The sequence below is a fragment of the Thermobia domestica genome, chromosome 12 (genome assembly GCF_964235325.1).
Source record: "Thermobia domestica chromosome 12, izTheDome1.hap1.1, whole genome shotgun sequence".
NCBI classification, from domain to species: Eukaryota; Metazoa; Arthropoda; class Insecta; order Zygentoma; family Lepismatidae; genus Thermobia; species Thermobia domestica.
In genome coordinates this window covers 154,800,906-154,825,762 of record NC_137465.1, presented here as the reverse complement: position 1 = coordinate 154,825,762, position 24,857 = coordinate 154,800,906, and the positions used below count along the sequence as shown (strand labels likewise).

General features: G+C 35.9%; 1 protein-coding gene across 6 annotated transcripts in view; it reads right to left on the bottom strand.

Annotated features, from left to right (window-relative positions):
* Positions 1–12,174: 12,174 nt before the first annotated feature.
* RhoBTB (Rho-related BTB domain containing) overlaps positions 12,175–24,857 on the bottom strand; it is a 490,451-nt gene continuing 477,768 nt past the window's right edge. For all 6 annotated transcript variants that reach the window (XM_081734304.1, XM_081734307.1, XM_081734305.1 and 3 more), the window contains 2 exons: positions 22,588–22,736; positions 12,175–21,264 (listed from right to left, as the gene is read on the bottom strand). In XM_081734304.1, coding sequence (XP_081590430.1) covers positions 21,102–21,264; positions 22,588–22,736 — 312 coding nt within the window. In that variant the 3' untranslated portion in view covers positions 12,175–21,101. The remainder of the gene's footprint in view (positions 21,265–22,587; positions 22,737–24,857) is intronic.

Sequence of the window (24,857 nt, the reverse complement as noted above, 5' to 3'; positions counted from 1 at the left end):
TTTTTTACCTTCATTTATAATATTACCGAGCAAACAGCGCTTGCGCAGACAACACGTACGTGTACGACACATGTGCACTATCCATGCATAAGCCGTACATGTGGACATGTGCATTTGTGTGGATAATGAACACATACATAACCCGTGCATAAGCCGTACACGTGAATTTGCGTGGATGAAGCACATACATAACCCGTGTATGTGCACATGTGCATTTACGTGGGTTATGCACACGTACATCACCAGTGACTAAGTCGTGCATGTGCACATGTGCATTTGCATGGATAAAGTACTAATTTACATAGCCCTGCCTAAGCCGTTACATGCGCATGTGCATTTGTGTTGATGAAGCACACGTACAGAACCCTTGCTTAAGCCGTTATGTGCACATGTGCATTTGCAATGGATGAAGCATACATTTATATAATCCGTGTTTAAGCCGTTATGTACACATGTGCATTTGCATGGATGCAGCGCACGTACGTAACCCGTGCTTAAGCCGTTATGTGCACATATGGATTTGCATGGATGAAGTACACATTTATATAACCCGTGCTTAAGCCGTTATGTACACATGTGCATTTGCGTGGATGCAGCGCACGTACATAACCCATGCTTGACCCGTATATGTGCACATGTGCATTTGCGTGGATGAAGCACATTTAAATTACCGGTGCTTAAGCCGTTATGTGCACATGGGCATTTGCACGGCTACTGCACTGTGTATGAGACGTCTATAATACCGTGCAAGTATATAATTTTACTTTCATTCTTTTACTTCCATTCTCATCAACAATATAAAGTAACCTCCATTTTTGGTAGTGTCGTTTTTCCTCCAGGCGGTGTTATAGAGACTTTTCGACGAATATCAGCTAAATGATTGTAAAAACTCCATAACGTCCACTGAGCTAGGATACAAGATCAACAGGTGGCAGCATTGTACTGATGTAACTACTGTCAGACAGTTCATAGCTTTACAAAATTATTTTCGTGACCGATTACAACAGAATATGTTGCGTTATTTGTTAATTGGCAAACATGTCGAAGATACTACCTAAAGCTTTGCTCGTTGCAAATAATAAACTCTAAAACTAAAATTCTCACTGACAATTATTAGTTACTTGTGATATACTTTGAAAGTGATGTATTTGCTGTGCATATACTTCGCTGGTTTCCAGCTTTCCCATTGGAGGCATTGTTTTTCAGTGTCAAGTCCAGGCTGTGATTATTACGTATTTGTGGTCGCAAGTACGGCAAGTCTTAGCAACGGGCGAGAGAGTGGGAGGGATTAAGGGTTTCACTCGAGTGGAGACTGCGTTACTGCACACATCAGTGCACATATTTTTGGAAGCTTAGCTTCATCATTCATTCATTTCATCTTTTCATTTCGTCACACTGTTTCACTCATTATCTTCATCGTGACTTATGGCGTCCCAACCTGTCATTGGACAACATTCTGGCTTGCCGCCTATAGCACCGGAACCTTCTTGCTCCTCCGGGAAACCGATTAGATGGAGATGCCATTCTCTGGAACGCATTTCTACCAGCCAGGGCTCTACTTCTCGTCAACGTTCTCCTGTCGCATCCACCAAGCTGCCGCCTGCTAAACGTCAGCATAAGTTAAGCGATGCAAGTTCTGAAGCATCAATGATTATCGACATACAGGATGATCGCCAGTTTCCCAACCTGCCTTCTCCGAATCGACCACCAATTTATTCTTTCTTACTGCAGAATTTTGATCCCAAGTTTTCCAATCCTAAGCTTCTTTTGATACAGATTACAAAGTTTATGCCTCGGGCTAATATTACTCAGATTGTCAGAACACGGAACGGCATGATTATTAAGACGCCGGATCCGGAATTTCTCCGTACGACCAGGAACAAATTCAGTTTTGAGATCTTTGGATCTAAATCAACTATGACCAAGCTCAGTGATCAACGCACGAAACAGCCGCCGCCACCGAGAAAAACACTCACACTGTCTGTTGTGATACGAGGGGTAGATCCGAGTTACACTGACGAGAAAGTTTTTGAAGAACTAAAACTAGAAGGTCATAATGTCATTAAATGCCTCAGGATCAAAAACGACCATGGTTTGACCTACATGGTGCGGGTACTAACTAACTCTCAACAGACTATCGATGAGTTACTAACTCGTGGCGCATATATATACAAACAACGTCATCGCGTTGAACCATCACGCACCTCTGCTCCTTTACCTCTTCGCTGCGAGCGGTGTCAAGTTTATGGCCAGCACTCTACTTCACAGTGCAAAAACCCGTTTAAATGTGGTTACTGTTCTGGACCACATCCTACACGCAGCTGTACCAATCTCAAACTACCTCCGACCTGCTCCACGTGTCAAGATCACTCTCATCCAACATACAGTTATAAATGTCGCTCCAAGCCAGCTCCAGAGCCATCGAAACCGGAGACTGTGGCACCATTACGCATACCAGAACAAATCCAACCCCCGACCAATCCTGTTTTACAACAACCTGTCACCGTTCATCAGTTACTGACGTTTCTAACTCTCTCGCTACAAAACATCCACCCTTTTCTACGAGATCACATCGCTCAACAAATTCAATCCGCGGCCAAGGCAATTTTCCATGCCAACATCTGTCCAACGTATTCAGGCAATAGTGTATATTATCATTCAAATGTCCTTGAAACCGAAGTCTAACCGCTATCCAGTCACAATCCGTACTATTCTGCATGCTCTCTTTCTTGTTTCTAAACATCCGCTCTTTACCACAGCATAAGCCGCCTTTTGAAGCGCTTTTACTAGAAGAACACATAAATACCTTCATCCTTAATGAGACTCATCTCACCCATAGACTGCCCTTCCGCATATCTCGCTTCCAATTGTTGCGCCAAGATAGCACGATGCCAGCTAGACGAGCCAATAGGGGAGTAGCGATTGGGTTTTCGCCCTCTATTCCGTTTCGAAGCCATTCTCCAGTTCTCCCAAATCTTCCTGAATACCTTATTACATCACTATATTATCAAGCACTGTACGTGACTGTGGCAACCATTTACGTTCGTCCGGGTAGATATTCCATTCAGCTTCTTTCAATATATCTCCAACAACTTCCGTACTTACATAATCATGGCAGATGTAAATTTACATAGCCGGACAGTTACGCAGCGGGATTGTTTCCTCAATTACATTATCAGTCATACCACCGGAGTGATTTTGCCACTACCCAAACCGAATCGCCCCACGAGTCAGACTACTCCCGATATAGTTATTGTTTCGAGCAACCTATCACAACGTAGTTCTGTTAATGTTCTTGACCTCATTGGTAGTGATCATGCTCCAATCAAATTAGTTATTCAGACTCATAGCAATACTTCTCAAACGCCGCCACCTCGTATTACCTACCGCTATGATAAAGCAGATTGGAATGCCTACCGATCATACCTTGAGAATCATCTTAATGATCTTTCTTCACCGACCACTGAATCCGACCTATCTCATGCTCTGGACTCTATCGTCACTGTTATGCAAAACGCCACAGAAAAATACATCCCAAAATCAACAGTTTCAAATTTTCGACCCTCATTACCTCCTCAATACTTACCGCTGATAAAACGATCCCGACAGTTTTATAGAGATTATGCTGCAACTGGCAACCTTGACTCTCTTCAGCATCACAGACAATTGCAACGAACAGTTCACAACTATCTTAAAGCTTACAAGTTGCGATGCTGGGTCAAAACATGCAATAATCTCGGCTCTCTTTCACATCCTACTCAGTATTGGAAACGTTTCCGGCAACTTACTGGTCTCAATACTCACACAACATATCCTCTCATCGACAACAATACTCCGCTTCATACTGATCCAGATAAAGCCAATGCTTTCGCCAGGTATCTCCAGGACATCTTTACACCTCTCGCACCTGAATATCCCCATCGACCTCATCCAGTCGACAACCTCAATCTGGATTCGCCTCATCTGCAGGCTAATGTTCATCACACTTTACCGAAAACAATCCTCTTACTGCACCGATCTCTATTTCTGAAATAACCTCAGTGGTAGCTCATAGACGTAACACAGCCCCTGGCATGAACTCTATTACATATCGACACATTAAAGAAAGTCCGTACGTAGTCTTATATCTTCTTTGTCTCATCTATACCTTTATTCTTAGAACTGGCTTTATACCTGCTGATTGGAAAACTTCAAAAACCCTAATGTTCCTAAAACCACATAAACCTGTTGCCTCTGTTAGCTCGTACCGCCCTATTCAACTAACGTCAACCTTTAGTAAAATACTGGAACGCATCATTGTTAAACGTCTTCATCCGTACCTGGCACTACGCAACGTCATTCCACTCGAACAAGCTGGTTTCAGACCTTCTTTCAGCATAAATGATCAGTTGCTTCGCCTTTCCAATTCCATCTATAATCACTTTAACACAGGCAATCCATCATGTTTGCTCCTGTTTGACCTCGAAAAGGCATTCGACAAGGTCTGGCATCCCGCTCTCATTTATAAACTCAAACAGCTCCGATTGCCTATTGCTTACATCAGATTTATTTTTAATTTTCTCTCTTGTCGACTGGCATACGTCTGTATCAACTCCAGTTTTTCATTTCCCATTTTTCTCCATTCCGGAGTTCCCCAAGGATCGGCTTTGTCGCCGTTATTATATATTCTCTTTGTTTCCGACTTTCCACCTGTTCCAGCTACAGTTAAACTCTTCCAGTATGTCGATGACACTGCTTTCTTTGCGACAGGGAAAACCATTCACCAACTCAATCTCGCTCTACAGGATTCTATCAATGCCTTTGTTGATTGGTGCTCTCACTGGAGACTAAAAATAAACGCTGGAAAAACTCAAGCAATTCTCTTTCTTGCTCCGAAGCATCGTTCCCGTGTCCACAGAAATCCAAGACTTCTGCACCTCACAGTGCAAGATGTATTGCTCAACCCTACTCGCAGTGTCAAATATCTTGGAGTCACTTTCGATCAGCATCTAACCTGGACAGCACACCTAAAAGATATCTCCAAGAAGGCTTACTCTCGCCTCAATCTCCTGAAACGTCTTGCTGGAACTACTTGGGGGCTCAATGCTCATACAATTCTCAACACATACAAGGTCTTTCTCCGTCCTATTCTCACGTACGGATTTACGGCTTGGATATCTGCTCCGATCCTCTACTATGAGAAATTACGCATCCTGGAACGTCATGCTTTACGAATTGCTTTCCGTATCAAATTACCAAGTCCCACTTACGATCTTTATGACAGACTTACGTTTCCACACATCTTGTATCATTTAGAAACACTCCGGACCAAATACATCACCCAGCGCCTGCACAGCAATCATCCACTTCTCCAGAAAACGTTTGAAGACCACGCCCGAAGCATCTCTCCTTCTGCTGCTCTTTTCCCGCCGCTCTCATTACTGTTTACTCTATACCGTTACACTCTACCTCCAGACCACCCTGACACCGCCTATTACGAACCATACTCTACAGACGCTCATCTACCTCACATATGGCCATCATATGCACAGTAATACCTTCTGTACTAACAGGGCTCCTCTGTCTTCATTGATGCCTAGCGCCGCCCCTAAGCGAGAAGATAACCTGCATTTGTTCAACTAACAGAACCTATGTGTTGTAGTGAGTTTCGCACTTCATTTCATCTTCTCATCTCATATCATTTTACAGTTATGCTTTTCCTTCACTGAAGCTTATGTATTTCCTTTACCTCATGATTATGGTTAAAGGCCATAATGACTATCACAATTTGAACAATAAAGTTTATGTATCAACCCATATCCCAACCACGGCTTCTTGAACAGCACAATCTTTTTAAAAATCTCTTCCCCTACAGGGGGCGTAACCCTCTTCAGGTAGTAGCTAGCGTCGTCTAGCTGGGAAAAAAATATTTGCTGTTATGAATGGTGTTACTGCGTAAGACACCAAATATATAAACTTTTTTTTTCGTTGCATCTCGAATATGCTTTTGCATTACCTCTGTACTACGAGGAAATCACCTGTGACCTACATGTAAGTCATTTGGGTACTGTGTGTAAATAATCTCTGTCCTACATGTAAATCATCTCTGTCCTACATGTAAATCACCTGTGTGTTACGTGTAAATCATCTCTGTCCTACATGTAAATCATCTGGGTACTGCGTGTAAATCACCTATGTGCTACGTGTAAATCACCTCTGTCCTACATCTAAATCACCTGGGTACTGCGTGTAAATCATCTGTCCTACATGTAAATCACCTGTGAACTACATGTAAGTCGAATACGTGCTACTTGTAAATCACCTGCGCGGTAGGTGTAAATCACTTGTGCAGGACGTGTACGTGTGCATTGCACATGTTCTGTGCACGTGAAGATGTTGAATAGGACTTGTGACGTATATGTACATCATGTACAGGCGTGCATTTATACAGATGATGAACATGTTGCATCCGTGCAATTGTACATGTACTATACGGATACTGTACATGTATTGTGCTGTCTGGGTGCATGTCTCTCTTCACTCCTCTCATTTTCATACCTTCATTCTCACCATCGTGATTGATCTGATTGAGTAGAAAAGCGTGATTAACTGAGCAAACTCATCACCTTCACAACGCTGAACACGTATTTCAGACCTTGACCGTTTCCGATTTTGAAAACGCTCTTGCGTACAGTGCAAGTCATTACTCGACACCTTGTATATCACATCGTCATTAACAAATCATATATAATAACGTTCTTTAAGTAAACAGTAAAAAACTTGTATTTCTTATCAAAAATTTTGGGTTGCGAGCGGAGCAAGCAAGAAAATTTTTAATAAGTGTATTTCTTTGCAAACAGACAACAATATTGATTTAATAGGGCGCCAATTCTTTTAGAGGGCGCAGCGTCGTTTACTCTCTCCGACACCTTTTGTTTCTTCTTGCTCGTTCGGCGCCCCGCTCGACCCCCCATAGGCTACGGCTCTGAGAAGCGGTATCAATTTTCAAGAAGGCATAGTGCACATAATATCATGAAAACAGACTGGAGAGTTTATTTGAATGTCTATATTTGAAGATATAGTAATACAGTCTTTAAACAATGTTATAAAAAGGTATTCAGTACTTAGTATGTAGTAGGAAAAACATTCCTCGCGGGAGTCCTAACGTAAGTGAAGGAGGCGCGCGTCCTTAAGGATTAATACAGAGGATAGAAATTCAATTTTCAGTGACCATGTAGTTTTATCACTTCTATACACGATAAGATTTTCATTGAAATTTCCAATGACATCATTAAACTGTCACAAATTATTATCTAAAGTAGATTAAAAGTTATTTGTGTGACACGAGAGATTGAGTCTAAGTTTCTGGTTGCAGTAAGAAGAAATGTCATAAACGTTAAGTGCGTTATACTTTTGTGCAAAGTTAACTGCATTTACACTTCAGCTTTTCGTAATGGAAGTTTTTCATTTTGGAAGCTTCTGATTTCACGGCGGGTAAGTAAGGTAATATTGGGACAAAGGAAAGTAGTCTGTGTGCGAAAGAATCGATATATTATCGGTGATAATGATCGGTTTTTGAGACGGTGAGCATTCTTAACAACCGCACAGACCTCAACACTGTAAAATAAGTAATTATTTAATATTTTTGACAGTTCCTTTGTTCTACTCCTAATGAACAGTTAGGATTATGGCTACAAAACCACCGTATGACCTTTCTCACTTCTAGAAAAGAGGGGAGTCTACGGGCTTCTGTATTGCAGTTTTTGTAGGTCCTAACGTTACGCCACTAGGTCATCACGTACTTTCTCGAAATAAAGTTCTCTTTTCCCAGAATATACTTTCTGCCTACGTGCGACTCTAAGTGGGTCATCAAAAGCTGAATTTGGATACACAGTAAGCTAAAACAATATCCTTCTGCGTATAGCTGGTGTTCTTGAGCTATGAAATTCGAAATTCTCCATTGATATTTATAATTCTCGATATAAATTTTTCATTCATCCCATAATCTTATATTAGTACATTTCTTTCTGATTATTTTAGGAAAGCGTAATTTTCACGTAAGCAAATAAATCGGCCAGAGTATAGCCAGAAAGCCGCTGCTTCTTGGATATAAGACTGAAGAGAAGAATTTATTGCCATAGACATTACAATGAAAGAGTAACATTGCTCTCGCTTTGCTTACTAAGGGACAAATACGCTATTTCTGTTGAAATAAAATATGAACATTTTTATCTATGAACAATTTAAATTCTCTTAGACACGAAGATAACTTTAAAGACGAACTTTAGTATTTGAAAGATCTAAGCAATTCTGATGACTGGTAAAATAAGTATTTTAGTTTGAGTATTCAGAAATGTATGAAGATCTGTTGCCGAACTTAGGGTATAGAAGTCAGTACGCAGACTTTCTTCCGAAGTTAGATCCTGCATTATACGCACAACCACCAAGTAAAAATCAACATTAGGACTTTCACGGATTTTTATAACAACACACTATTCTTTTGAACTACGTTTCTAAAATCACCTAAATCAGTGAGGCAAGTAAGTTCATTCTACGTATGAAGAAACTAAGAGGACGTTGTTTTCAAATCAAATAATTAACACCAGTGACTGATTGCTAGTACTTTCGCTTTAGAGGATGAAAGCTCACTTTGTAATTATTATTCGATGCTATTAGCAGAACATTTTTCGAAAACTATAGAAATCATATTTCTGTCGAGGAATAATACCATTTGTGTGTGTGTGTGTGTGTTGTTTTCGTCTAAATTTATTTTTAATCTAATTAGTACATTTAACAGTTGTTGCTTTACAATTTGGCAATTTTAATCCGATAAATACATTTTCAATCAACCAGAAACTACAATCAATTGAGCAAAAAATTATATACTACCTAATATCAATTAAAAAATCACGGAATTCCAACAATATTTACGTATAGCTTTCGCTTCGTTTCGCGTACTGCACATTTCTGTCCACTCTCTCACACAAATTACGTCACACACGACGAGACCTTTCGAAAGTTAACGAAACACCAGATATCGCATTCTAATATTGGTATTCGTTGCTGTAGAACTCTAGCTGTAATTGAGTTTTAAATCCCTTCGTAATTATCACTTCAACAACAAAACTACGAGTGGTCAAAAGCATAAAATCTCATTCAGTTAGATACTTTCAAGGTTATGATTGCTTTTGGGAGTTAGTTTTCCTGGAGTTCATGTTAGAATTCACCTTAAGATACTAAGATTTATTCTTTACTTAGATGATCGTGTTGATGCAGCATTTCGCACAAAACAGTTCTACTTTAAATATGACTTACAAGGGAACTTACTGAAATAATAGAGCCTTTCGTTTCAAATAGAAAACAGCTCCTCTTTAAACATAATTTACAAGGCAATCCACTGAAATAGTAGATGCTTGCATTCTAAATAATTTGTAGTTGCCTTTACTTGAGAAATAGGAACCATATTCTACTTCGCAGCATTTGTTTATTATCCCTCGGCTGCAAAATTTATGGTAATTAGATTTACAGGTCGGTAAGAAATAAAAAATACCTCTAAATAGCATAGACTATCGAGTCAGACCCATCAATGTTCGGGTGTATCAAATAAAATGAATGCAGAAATAGCCTGAATTGACGAAGCTGGTTCTACATCATAGATATCTTCTTCGACACTTCTGGGAAAAGAAAAATACCAAATACCAAAAAGAACAAATAGTACACCTTCTCAAATCTACAGATGGTGATCAGAAAAATGGAAACACCTGAACGAAATTGCAACTTACCAGATTAATATGGTGTCGGGCCACCTTTCGCCTTCAGAACAGCCTTGATGCGACGTCGGATGGAGGCATAGAGGTCGTGAATGGTAGCAAGTGGAATTTTACACCATTCCTCGTGCAGGGCATCGGCCAGTTCTGTGAGAGAGGATGGAGGTCGAAATCGTCGCCGGAGTCGTGTTTCCAAAACGGACCACAGATGTTCAATTATGTTGAGATCTGGGGATTGGGCGAGCCAGGGAAGGTGTTGAACTTCGTCCTGATGTTCCTCAAACCACGCTGCAACAACGCCAGCTGTGTGAATGGGTGCATTGCCATCCTGGAAGATGGCGTCATTGTCCGGGAACAACATCCGGACCATAGGATGCAAGTGGTCTCTTAAAATTGCGACATAATCGTTGGCAATGATTCGTCCGCTAAGTGTGACGACAGGACCCAATGAAAACTATGATACGGCGGCCCACAGCATCACCTAGCCGCCGCCACAGTTGGGCGGAGACACTGCAGATCATAAGCTTCTTTGGGCGTTCTCCACACATAAACACGGCCCGTGGTTGAGAATAGGGTGAAGGATGACTCATCCGACCATGTCACACGTTTCCAGTCCTCAACGGTCCAAGTTGCATGGTCGCGGCACCATTTGCAGCGTGCGAAAGCGTTATGGTCCTTGATGAGCGGTTTGGCCAGTGCAACACAACGCCGTAAGTTCATGTCATGTAATTCGCGGCGGACTGTGATTGTCGAAACAGGGTGAGGGAGGTGCTGATTGAGTTCCTCCGTCACTTGCTCCGCAGTGGCAGGAAGGTTCTGCGTGACAATGCGCTTTAATACCCGGCGTGACCTGTCACTCATGATTTTCTTCCGCCCACTGTTCCGCTTCCCCGATGTGGTTTTCCCGTGTGTTGTGTAGGCCGTCATCACCTTCGACACTGTCCCACGCGACACACCTAACACAGTAGCCACTGCCGTCACACTCACTCCACATAATAGCGCACTAATAATTTGCCGTCTTTGAAAATCTGAGAGGTCTCCCATTTTACACTACCTCCGTCTGCTGCAGCCACTGGACACTGCTGTTCCACTGCGCCTGACGTAGTATGGAGACCGACCTAACACACCACCACCAGCGGCCCGGCGCTGCGGGCGCCACGACACCACTGCCAACCCATACATCTGACGTGTTGCCAACTACAGGTGTTTCCATTTTTCTTATCACCATCTGTATATAACCGTGCTACCATTTGAATGTCGGAATAGGACGAATGAATATTGCGTATTGAACTAAACTTCTATTACGTCCTTTAAACAAATGAAAACAAACTATTAAAGTCGAAATGAAATGAAATTTTGAGTTTTACGTCCCACGGTTATGCCGGTTAGGTGGAGACGGTGATAATGAGTAATGAATGAAATGATGGAATGAAGAAAGTGGGAGGAAACGGAAGAACCCCGAGAAAACCCACGCACACGGTGTTTGTCCACCACAAAGTTCACTTGGCGGGAGCAGGGTTTGAACCCGAGACCCCTAGCACCAGAGGTGAACGCTCTACCACTGAGCCACCGCGGCCCCACTATTAAAGTCGAGTCTTCTAGTAAAATCGTTAACTTATTCCAACATTTTGAACTATTTTTTCTTTGAGAGAGTTCCTTACTTGTACTTTTACCGTATAGTTAAGTGTTTTCGCTAAAGATAGATGTTCTACACGACAAAGTGAAATTAAAGAAAGCAAATAGGAGATAATTCAACATAAATACTTATTCACCGTCAACAGAAATACATACAAGTGTTCACCGTTCTGTAGAATACTTTTAGATGATAGATACTTTTATCTGTAGAATACTTTTTATATTGATACTGTTGTAGATATAATTCATGTTAAAATTAGTATGTTGTAAAGAGATGTATGAATGAAGTTTCTATATATATATTCTTCCTTTAATACTAACGTTTGATTAAGAGGTCTGTACAATACATCACTCACTTTAGTAATGTGAAATAATCTCGAAATGTTTGTTAGGAATATAGTGTGTTCATAGGTTTAAAAATACAGAAAAATCTGTAAAATAATATTAGTGTGTTGGAACGCACTTTTTTTAGTTCTTGTAATATTCGCAGTTTCATAACAATGAACACGAGCATCGATGACCAAAAAATTATATATATATATATATATATATATATATATATATATCAACAAAGGATTTTTAAACGTCAGAAGAAATTGAATAGTGCTTCTTCAAAGCTCTTTATTCTCCTAGTTTTATCTATTTAATAAAAGCTTAGAAATTCAGTCTTTTAATACTATACGTATTTGAAGTAGGGTTTTCGAGTAATAATACGAAAATGAAAACTAAAAATCATTTATAGTCATCAAGTAAAGGACAATTTAAAGTGAAAAATTAATGAAACAAAAGGAAATACTATGAGTTAGCTTTATTAACACTAAAATACACATACAAAAGTACAGGTAATCATGCATTTTCCCATTCTGCTTTTACATAAGCAATGCCATCGATTTCAGTACAAGATACAAACGAGAATTGGAAAGCTTATAAGGTTTACTCCTTTCTTTCATTATTCCTTAAACAAAAAAAAAATCTCACATCACTTTATAACTACTTTAAAAAATTGTTAAGTGATTCAAAATGTTGTGTTATTTGATTGTACAACATCTGAGGAGCAAAACCTGTTTTTTTTTTCATTTTTTTTTTAACTATAACTGTTTTGGTATGAATCTACATAGAGCATTTAATTCTGAATTTTCCCACTAAATTAAGTTGATTTTCCTTACAAACTATTTGGTAATGCTTAAATTGTATATTAGTAGTAATCGTAGTAGTAATAGTAGTAGTAGTAGTAGTAGTAGTAGTAGTAATAGTAGTAGTAATAATAGAGCTAGATAATTCTGTTTTTTGACATCTTCCTTTTCTTAAATGTATATATATATATATAAGAGATTTTGCCCCTCAAATTCTTAATATCACAGTTGAAATGGAGTTAAAATTTTACTTATTTCTGGGGAAGAGGACATACCCAGACAACACAGAACGCCATCAAATATGAGCTGTAATTACTTATACAGTAATATGTGCACATCCTTCATATAAAAATCAACCTGCAATAACGTTAATATTAGTCTTCTTCAAATATATATTCTAAATGGGGCATATCACAGTAATAACTTTCATGGATGGATATTCGAAACCATACTGTTTTTATCGTATGGAATAATTAAAATACCAGCAGGGTATAGTTATTTATAAATAATATATTTTTTTTTAACTTTCGTTGATTATTTAGTTTTGATTAACTTTTCTTTAAATTTAGCATTTCACACAAGGTTATTTTCGTTTAAACATCTTATCAGCTTTATAACACATTATGGTAGCAAAATACTTTATTACATGTTTCAAGTGAAATAAGCGCCACAAGTTGAACTGCAAAGTATTTTAGAAGTCTTCGTTAAAAATATTAGCAAATGCATTATTATCATTACTGTAATCTATAACAGAAGATTTTATATTTCAAAGAAATTTCTAAGTAAACATCTTTTACTTTACAACCATGATTCTAGAAGAGGATGTGCAACGTTTTCCATGTGAAATCATACAGAGACACCACGTAATTTTACAACTGTGTTATCTGGGTATAATAAAATGACAATGTAATTTTTTTATAACAATCTTTTATTTAAAGATTGATTTTGCAGGTTGGCAGAAAAATTACTGAAAAGAAATTTTAAAAAAAAACAGTAGACAAAGACTAGAAATATTGACATTCACTAGAAGTGCACTTACTGTGTTGAGAGGAGTGCTTACTTTGAGCCCTTTTTTTTTAAAAAAAAAAAAAAAATTTCCTTTTAGTTAAAATTGCCCACGACTGCCCTATAATTATCTATTTTCTAGATTAATAAATAAGATTGAATCTCAGAAACATTTTATGATAAAGGCAATGATCACTATATATAATATATGTTTTAATTCTTTCTCACATAATTTTAAATTCCTTTTCCCCATTTTTTTTAATATGTAACTTCGTTTCTTTCTTTCTTTTTTTTCTTAATATAAGTGAATGACTTGGCTTCAAAAATTGATAATGTCTTCTTGTTGTCACATAAGCTCTACTAATGCTGCCATAATGGGGTCATTATGCAAATATAAATGGCACTGAAGGAAAAATGATTGATCATGGTTGCTTTGATGGTGTGAAGATGATTTAATAATGAATTCTAAGTTTAAGATATTTACATATACACTGCACAAGAAACAGCAAAATGCCACAATCATTCACTCGAAAGCAAGCATTCATTTCAAGCAAGCACTCATACTTTGAATACATAGGAAACATTTTATCATATGGACATACTATTGTCTCAGATTTAGTAATTTCAAAAGCTGATTATTACTGTCAAAAAAAAAAAAAAAAATATTTTGACGCAATAATTTATTATGTTCAGTTTTCACTGAAATTAAGTATTAGTTAGTAATGGCCAAAATATACCGATAAGAAACTATTTGTTATCAGGTTTTTTTTTAAAAAAGGCATGATCCGAGATGGAAATTACCTACTGTCAGGATATTTACTGTAAATATGGGGTAAATTTAAATCTAATATACAGATACGTTATCCCGACGTTGCCACCCATAGTACAAATTTCTAAGCATACGATACTTCAAAATGGAAATCTAACCTGGTAAAAACAGCCAAAGCGATATTATTTTACACTTATGAAACAACTGTTGACCATAAGGCCCGTTGCATATAATACATATCTGGCTTCTTTTAAATGAGAAAATTAAACTCTCCTCTCTATTTCATTCAAAAAACAGACATTAGAACACGATGTTTATAGTACTAAATAGTTTTCTATAAACATTACTGCGATTAATTATTAAATCGCCATATAGACTCCTGAATTTCTCAACAACGAACGATACACAACAAGTGTGCCGAGCTATACACAATGTGCAACAATTATATATTTCTTTCTTTAGTATTTCACAACGTATTACTACAATCTGACATGTATGCAAACAATAATGGTTTTCATTATATACAAACAGAAGCTGAAACACTGTCAACGTTTGATAATTTTGTTAAATTTAATAAATATCCTGGCAAACTACTAGATGCTTTCTTGACACATTTTATAATTAAGTAAGTAACTATAACGAAATTTAGTTAAAATTTACTATAGAAAATGAAATTAATAAGAGTAATTTAGTAACATAGCAAGAAAAGGTTACGAAGGCAAACTATGCGGAATAGTACTGAGTTAGAGAACAAACAATACACAGTATGTTTTGCATCTATAATCACATTTTTAAAGTAATATTCACTCATCTGTTTTGTCATATATTGGACAAGAAAATAGACGTTTTTTTACAAGACGTTCCAGTTTTATCACGTAACAACGACAATGTGCGATTATCGTCATGTTATATTCATATAAAAGAAATGTGAAATCTACAGCAAAAGTGAGTATTTACCAATGTATATATCTCGTCACGAACTTCAAAATAATAATAATATAAAAAGACTTTTCAATAATTATTTCTGTCTGCGTGAATCTGTTTTTACAATAGTTATTACGTCATTATCATCACAGCATCTATAATTTGTTTTTAATAAGAAATCTCTGGAGATATGTTATTTCTACTGAAGGTAAGTATCATTTCTATCTTTGTTCTCGTACTGTTAAATTTCTTGGAGGAAATACGAGAAAAATTTAGCAACCATTTATTATAACATGCATATTCTGACACGGGGATGGAAATGAATGACCAAAAAATAGTAAAAAGCACAGCGCTAAAATGTGTTATGAGTGTTTTCGCTAAAAAGTTTGATTTTTTAAGTGAGGTGATTTTTTTTTAATATTGTAATGTACCCAGACATGTGACGCCTGCCAACCACATGCTATATGTCAACGAAATATTGCAATATTTTCTAGTAATATATTCATAATGCATGCTCGGTGGTAGCTCAAGTATAGAGCATCCTTCATTCACGGGATTCTGGTACCCATCAATTCAACGATCAGACTTTTCTATCTTATTTTTACGCACGAAACATATTTCATTCAATAAAGGCTGTAAAACCATGTACAATGGCACGTCTTGCAACCCTTTTTCAAAGGTCATGGACTGTCGGGTAAGTTTTATTATTAATATGAAATAATAAATATGGTCCTTGGGCTAGTGAGGATTTGAATTCCTATTTCTTGCACCGTTGTTGGATTACTTTTACAAATTGCAAGCACATTGATAATAAGTAAGACTATAAGAAATAAAGCACCAAAATACAAACAACTGTACAAATAACTGTAATACTTCAACTAACCGGGAAGGAAAGAATAGTATGAAATTCTCGAAAGTTCAGGGTTTAGATTTTTCTGTTACTTAATCGTTCTTCTGTGCCTAATGCATATGAAATAATTTTAAAATAAAATATATATATCACGCTCTATCCTCTCACTAAGAAATTTTATCAATATATTAATTCGCTGGTTTTATTTTCATAAATTTTACAGAAAGAAAAGGAAATATTAATGTCATAAATTTGTCAATATTGCAATTTCATATTTACAATGTATGAAAATAAAATTATCAATATTTTGGCAATATTGTTTATGACGGAGTAATTCATTTTCGTCATAATTTGAATTAACTAATAATAGAACTCCATAATAAAAATACAACTAGATTAAAATATATATCAGTCAAAAATGTATTTATAATCATTTTGTTACTCACTCTTCCTGTAGATATTTTTCAGAATACTTTTGACTACATGCTACAAGAGTTCATCAGGGAAGTTTCATCGTAGTATTATGTAGTTATGTTTCTTGGAATTATCGCTTCACTTCGCTACAGCTTCATAACACCCACAACAGATTTAGTTAGTAAAATAAAATTTTGCTCTGAGTGCAACAAAATACTGTCCAAATATCAATAATGAGATTCATGACAACACTTATAAGTGTGTTTAAATAACTACCATTAGCAAACTTACAGTATTTTCATTAGCAAGTTTTATGAATATTGTACAATTTAGCTTTATATATATATATATATATATATATATATATATATATATATATATATATATATATATATATATATATATATATCATAGGATAACATATCGATTATACAACGTATTTTTTCATTTTCTTCTTAAAAGATTAAATAAATGAAAAGTGCATTCCGATAATAAGTTAAGATTAATATAATGTTAAAAATAGCAACATTAATTTTAATATGTGAATTACAGATTACAAATATAATTTTATTTCATTCCAAGTTTAATCTTGCTATGAAAGTACATTACAAATTAGTGTTGTATGAGTGTACGAAAATTCAATAACGAAGAAGAAATTTGCTCGCTACATTAAAATATAAGTAGTTAACAAAACATTAACATGGCACACGAAATTGAGGCAAGTATAATGAACATTTTTAAAGAAAAAATATTGTTAATATTTGCACAGAGTAGACGTATCAAATATTTAGAAAAAAGTGAAAAATATTTGACGTAAGTCTTTTTGTAGGACTACGTGAGAAATATCGAAAAACAAAGTTTTAAATTAGCAGTCCAAAAATTGAATAAAAAGTGAACAGGAAAAAAAACTAAGTGTAAAACACCAAATTATCCACGTAGCCTTAACAACAACTATCTAAATTTGCCTAAACTTGGAGAAATGAAATATAGAAACTGTTAGGTTTTATTTCAACATTTTGTTTTCATACAATGTTATTCGTATAAATCCATCGACTGACAATACATAGAAATAATTAATCTAACATAAATTTACAGTTTACTACATGGCAAATGGAATGTAACATTGGTGTTACAATCACGCTCAAATGATTATTAAACACAATTTACATGTTTCTGGTCTTTAAATAACTAAAACTGTCATTAGACAACGAATGAATAATTTCGATTAAAAAGAACCAAAAAAGAAAACTACAGAAACAATTATAATGTTAGGTAAAATTTATTTCTAATTTGTGATTTTGAATTTATGAAATTCATAACGATTACTCCAATTTACAATAACTAATGATGGTACAGAAGATCATGAAATTATCAGTCACTTGTGAAAAATGAAATTAAAATACATTTACAATTAATGATTAAAAATAAACGTTTTTACCTACTTACCTATATTTTTGTTTGTTAGTACAAGCTCAGGCATTAACTTCATAATATTAAAAAGACAAATATATTAGATAGATTTCTTGCTCGAGGAACTAATGATAAATAACAAACAATATTTCTGACTACCAATTATTTGCATTCATTATTATTATTTTTTTTTTTTAAATGACTGTCATGGCAGTAATTATAAAGAAACTAAATATGTATACAAAAGTAATGACTAGATTGAAAGGACTATGTAACAAAATGGAAGTTTCCGATTTAAGTTATAATAAAAAAAAATTTTCTTGCAAAAGGTATATCCTTTGTTGGCATTCTTACCAGTTACTAGCTATTTACAGCCACAAATAGCATTAATAATAATAAAAAAGATTTACAGGATCAGCTTTGCAGCTATTCACATACTTTTTTTTTTTTCAAACAATCTTATACATGTATTTATATACTATATATAGTCAAACAATGCACACACTCACATGTGCAAATAACACACACACACACACACATACATACATACATACATACATACTGCACAAGAAAATCATAAGAGCCTTTAAACACTAAAAATGAAGAGATCAAATGTTGGTCATTGTTTTGATAATGTGATGTGTATATTTTTTATGACATGAGCAATGTGATATGCAAAAAATGTTTTTTTTTTTTTTAATCTTTTAATGAAGGATGGATATTTTAAAAACCTTTTTATTAGTTATTTTATTTTTTGATAAGCAGCAACAGGCGAAGACAAATATTGACATTAGAAGGTATCAGAGCGCTAAATATACATATTTATATATAAAAATTCCTACCCCAATTTTACTACAACATATGATAGATATAGCCATAACATTTTTGTCTATACTTATAATGTAAAAAGACACTGGACTACTTAGTTGACCAAAGCATAGATGAACAGCATTCAACTGGTGGGTACTTTTTTTTTTTTAATTTTCTACTCTTATAAGGAAAAACAGTCTTAAGAAAACTTTTCTTTTATGCACATGTATATCATGTGCTGGAATTAAGAAGATAAATTTCAGTTTTTTTTTTTATTCTGTTATTATCTAAAAATTATCAAATGTTTGCCTGAAGTAGTAACATTTACAGCCAAAACTCATTAAGTTTCTTGTATTTAAACACTGAGCTGAAGAGTTTATATTTGTTTGCTTTTTCTTTGTATTAATTTTTTAACACACAGATATACACATATTTCCTCCACCCCGTTCAAATTTCGTTGACGACAAATACATTATACAATACAAAGTCTCAACAACATAGCAATACTACATTCATTAAAAAAAAGGTCATCCTAAATATGACAATCCAGATTAATTTACACACACATATGTAGTTTATTCTTTTGTGAACTGATAAACCCACTTCTGTTTTCCCTTAAGTGAATATTCTATAGTCAATAATATCGGATTGAATGAAATAATTTGAATACACTTTTCTCTAACGTCGAGGAAACACAACGACGCTAACGAAAATTATACTGAATTTAGTCTATATATAAATAAAAGAATATATAATGCGAATAATCATTTTCTACGGCTGCTATCTTAAAAGAGATGGTATTTAAATCTCATTGTTATCTTTAACAGGCTGAAAGAAATTTTGCTCCTGTTGGAATTCGAACCCGGGATTACACAACGAAAGGCAAGCATGCTAACTTTGGTTTTTTGGAAGTTCTGAAACATACATTGCTTTATTCTGTAAGAAACCAACACTAATTAAAAGACTAAGAAGAAATTTGTTACATCAACTTAAAAATTTGTCTTTGCTCCCATTGTGTCAGTTGCACACAATAAATAAATATGTGTAAATTAATTAGTAGTTACAATTACAGTATTTAATTAATATTTATAACTAACTTAAAGTTTACTTAAAGTAGATCCCATCCAAAACAATGCTTCAGAAAGTAAAATTCATAAAAAATAAATGGAAATACGTCAAATAACTTGTGCCTCATTCGTAATCACTTGTATTTCGTACAATCCATAAAACTGAGATTTGAAGAAAAAGATATAAAAGTGGGTAACAAGGATATGGTAACTTGGAACTTTAACTTCGCAATTAAAGTTTAAAAAGAACTACTATAAGTAAAACTTACATTACATTTAGAATTATAATTCATTGCATGGAAGTTCTGTATAACTTATTCCTTCAAGCAGAATATTATTGGAGGAAATTCAACAATTATTTTGAGAATGCAATGCAATATGTTATTCTCGGTAATGCTAAGACACAACATGCCTATATTGTTGCGAAAGGAATAGCGAAGGGAAATGTACACAAGATTCGTTCTCATTTCCTGCTCTGTACGTTAGGAGTTTATGTTCTATCAGCAATTATAAACTGTATCATGTAACCTCTAAAATAATGTAAGCGACTGTATTAACATAAAAACAAAGCAACAATTTCTTAACGTTTGTGTTAAATCATAGAATCCCTTATTTGAAACAGAACGTGTAAAAGAAGCTTATAATGCTATTTTATTAATGTTTTTATAAGAGAAATAAAACTACTCCTCGAAATATCTTGGAAGACATTTTGGTATGATAATTGTAAATATATTTACAACCAGCCAAAAATTTAAAAATACTAGAGTTGTTCAACTAGTGAACTGAAGTAAATGATACTTCAAAAATATCCCTCCAAAATACTTCAATATTATATATTGCATGGAATTATTTAAAGAAAGAAAAAAAAAAAAAAAAAAAAGAAAACTGAAGGGGTTTACTTTACACATTTACAGTCATAGACCAAAAAAACAGCATATTTTATATACAAGCTGTGTATAAAATATACTATATTCTTTCGTCGCAAACTTATATTTACTTGTAACATCATTCGCAAAGAAAAACTCCCATATCTTTCTAACACCACCATGCTTTTTATTTACTCAGTTTTAATTATTTTAATTATCTTCAAACTTTCATTTTTTAAATAAACGTTTTTACACACTTATAAGTCAACAATAGACAATACGGTTTCCATTATATACACATAATCCATTTCTTTTGTATTACATACCGTAATACATAAACAATTCAAACATGCCTTTCTCCTCACGTATAAACCTGCAGCAAGATGACTGTACCAAATACAGCACAGAGCATAATGCTAAGGATGGGTACAATGAGCCTGAAGGTGAACGGCGGGTGGAGTTCTGGACAATGTCATACTGTACTAAAAAGCGGCTTCTCAGTGTTTCTTCGAGATTTTCCAGAAAAGCAGAGACACCCTGAGTTGTTTCTACTCCTCTTCAGGGATTTCAAAGGCTTTTCTTCCTTTTGTCTTTCCAGGAGGCATTTCTGGTAATAGTCATAATCTTTCAGATACCTGGAATCACGGGAGTTTGAATTACAAAAAGTAACGTTATCAGACTACCATAACATCTATTTCAGTTCATTTATCTTTTTGCATAAATGCATCTTTAAAAAAGAAAAAAACTTATTTAGTTTCTCATAGTAACGAGGTAAGTTTTCTTTGAAAAACCCATTTTCCAAAAAGATAAATCTACCAACTAATTCAAGTAAGTTATCTATTTACCATGACAATCAGAAACACTAGATAAGAGAATCTTTCAAAAAAGAACAAAGAACATTAAACTGAGATGTTATTTTACATTAATATTATATGACTGCTTCTTACAAGGGACATCACCCAATTGTCCGACTCCGATTTCAATGAAATGTTTCTAGATGATAGAGGACATATATGTATTATTTGTGATGACAGAAATTTTTGCCATGGTGTATGTTTTCTATTTTTTATATATTTTTTAAAAGTTATGATGTGGTTATTGGAGATTACTACAGAAGTCCCTCACTAACCTTTATAAACGGAACGTTAATGAAAGAACAAGCATATAGATATATATAAGGCCTAGGGGGAAGTTGTATGGTAGGTATGACCTTGACGGCAGCCATCTTGAAATCCACCATTTTGAATTAAGGTCAAGTTTTTTAAATGGGAATAGGGTAATATGATACATAATTTCGGGCTAGAATTTAATCAGGAAGACAATGGTGAAGCTAGTTTTGAGATACACCCATTTGGGAAAAAGTTACAGGCATTTGATTGTTTACTTACTACGTGCGAAAAGTCCCTTACCTCCGCTTCTAACCCGCGTATTAATGATAATAAGTGGATAAAAGCTTCTGTAATACATATTATGTCTCGATGGAAGTGATAGGGTAAGAGTAACCTTAACGGCTGCCATCTTGAAATCCGCCATTTTGATTAAAGTGAAGTTTGAAAAATGAAAACCATAGCATGTGACACCTCATTTTAATAGCAAATTTTCCCAAAAGCTAACAATCGAAAGCTGTACAAACACCATCTTACAGTGGGTTGATTCTTTTCTTGTAGATTTGAATTTTTGGCTAGCACATTGAAACTGAAATAACATTTCGGCATGAATGTTGAAAAAAATGGAAGGGGAAGTCACATTGACATATCACAATTAACTTAGCTGCAAATGGCGATGTTTCACCAAATCAATACTATTCTGACTGATCAAGCTTCTATATCTTACAGCACATATGGAAATATCCCCGTCCTTTTAAATCAGTAGCAAAACTTTTTTGTATTAACAATCCATATAAAACTATAGGCATATTTTCCATCGTCATTAAAAGGAAACAGATGAAGGACACATACCACACTGGAGGCCATCGATGCTCTGTAAGATATGCCTGGTTTTCTGGATGGAGACTTTTTAGAAGTTTTGGCGACATCTTGCAGATTTTGTTGTAATTAGTACATAGATGATTCATACACCAATCTGCTAACTGATCTGCATTATGCAACTATAAACAATAACAAACATTGTTATTAATACAATAAACTATACAGGCTATACAATATTATTCAAGAACAATGTATACTAACGATCTACGAGTAGCTTTTTTCAAATTATACGCGTTAAGTAATTACATTCATTTGAAACAATAAGCATGGGGTAGATTTGTTGATGAAAAATAAGAAGTACAACTTTTCACGTAAAGAAACATATAGTGAATCTACAAATTTTGAATAGATAAAGGCAAACATTTGAAGTAGACACAAAATAACTTGCTGAACAATATGTCAAAATAGAAGTCTCACCTGCTGTGTCGCTATTTATTCGTAGTGTGACTGTGGCTGGACGTACAAGATGTAGTACAAGATACAGGTAGGCATAATCACGCACAGTAGAAAGATATAAATCTAAATCAAATATTTCGCTAAATACTTCATCAGATGCCATTATAAATACTTTCTGGTAAGAAATTCGTTTTCCATACTCGCCTCGGGATTCCTTCGTTATAATTACGTATATGGTATATATATATATATATATATATATATTAGTTTTAAGTTTGCACCACAGCTGAACAGGAGCGGAACAGCAAGGTAAGATTGTGTTGATATCTTTGGGATTGTAACTTCAAACTTATAGCTCTATAAACTGCATTGTAGGTTGTTTAATGCTCATTTGCCCTAGCACTGAGTCAGTAAATGGATGAACACCCGACTTCCAATTACAGATACGGTGATCGACGAGGGGAGAATCCATAGAAAAGAAAGATGAAGTGGTACGCAGGAATTAACATTAGATAGATCTTACTACTAAGGAACGAATTAAGGCCTTTTCGGACTCATTCTTGCTTTATTATCTTTGATATGTAGCTACAGATGGTGATCAGAAAAATGGAAACACCTGAACGAAATTGCAACTTACCAGATTAATATGGTGTCGGGCCACCTTTCGCCTGCAGAACAGCCTTGATGCGACGTGGGATGGAGGCATAGAGGTCGTGAATGGTAGCAAGTGGAATTTTACATCATTCCTCGTGCAGGGCATCGGCCAGTTCTGTGAGAGAGGATGGAGGTGGAAATCGTCGCCGGAGTCGTGTTTCCAAGACGGACCACAGATGTTCAATTATGTTGAGATCTGGGGATTGGGCGGGCCAGGGGAGGTGTTGAACTTCATCCCGATGTTCCTCAAACCAAGCTGCAACACCAGCTGTGTGAATGGGTGCATTATCATTCTGGAAGATGGCGTCATTGTCCGGGAACAACATCCGGACCATAGGATACAAATGGTCTCCTAAAATTGCGACATAATCGTTGGCAGTGATTCGTCCGCTAAGTGTAACCACAGGATCCAATGAAAACCATGATATGGCGGCCCACAGCATCACCGAGCCGCCGCCATGTTTCACAGTTGGGCGGAGACACTGCTGATCATAAGCTTCTTTGGGCGTTCTCCACACATAAATACGGCCCGAAGTTGGGAATAGGGTGAAGAATGACTCATCCGACCATATCACACGTTTCCAGTCCTCAACGGTCCAAGTGGCATGGTTGCGGCACCATTTGCGGCGTGTGAAAGCGTTATGGTCCCTGATGAGCGGTTTGGCAAGTGCAACACGACGCCCTAAGTTCATGTCATGTAATTCGCGGCGGACTGTGATTGTCGAAACAGGGTGGGGGAGGTGCTGATTGAGTTCCTCCGTCACTTGCTCCGCAGTGGCTCGACGGTTCTGCGTGACAATGCTCTTTTGATACCCGGCGTGACCTGTCACTCATGATTTTCTTCCGCCCACTGTTCCGCTTCCCCGATGTGGTTTTCCCGTGTATTGTGTAGGCCGTCATCACCTTCGACACTGTCCCACGCGACACACCTAACACAGTAGCCACTGCCGTCACACTCACTCCACATAATAGCGCACTAATAATTTGCCGTCTTTGAAAATCTGAGAGGTCTCCCATTTTACACTACCTCCGTCTGCTGCAGCCACTGGACACTGCTGTCCCACTGCGCCTGACGTAGTATGGAGACCGACCTAACATACCACCACCAGCGGTCCGGCGCTGCGGGCGCCACGACATCACTGCCAACCCATACATCTGACGTGTTGCCAACTACAGGTGTTTCCATTTTT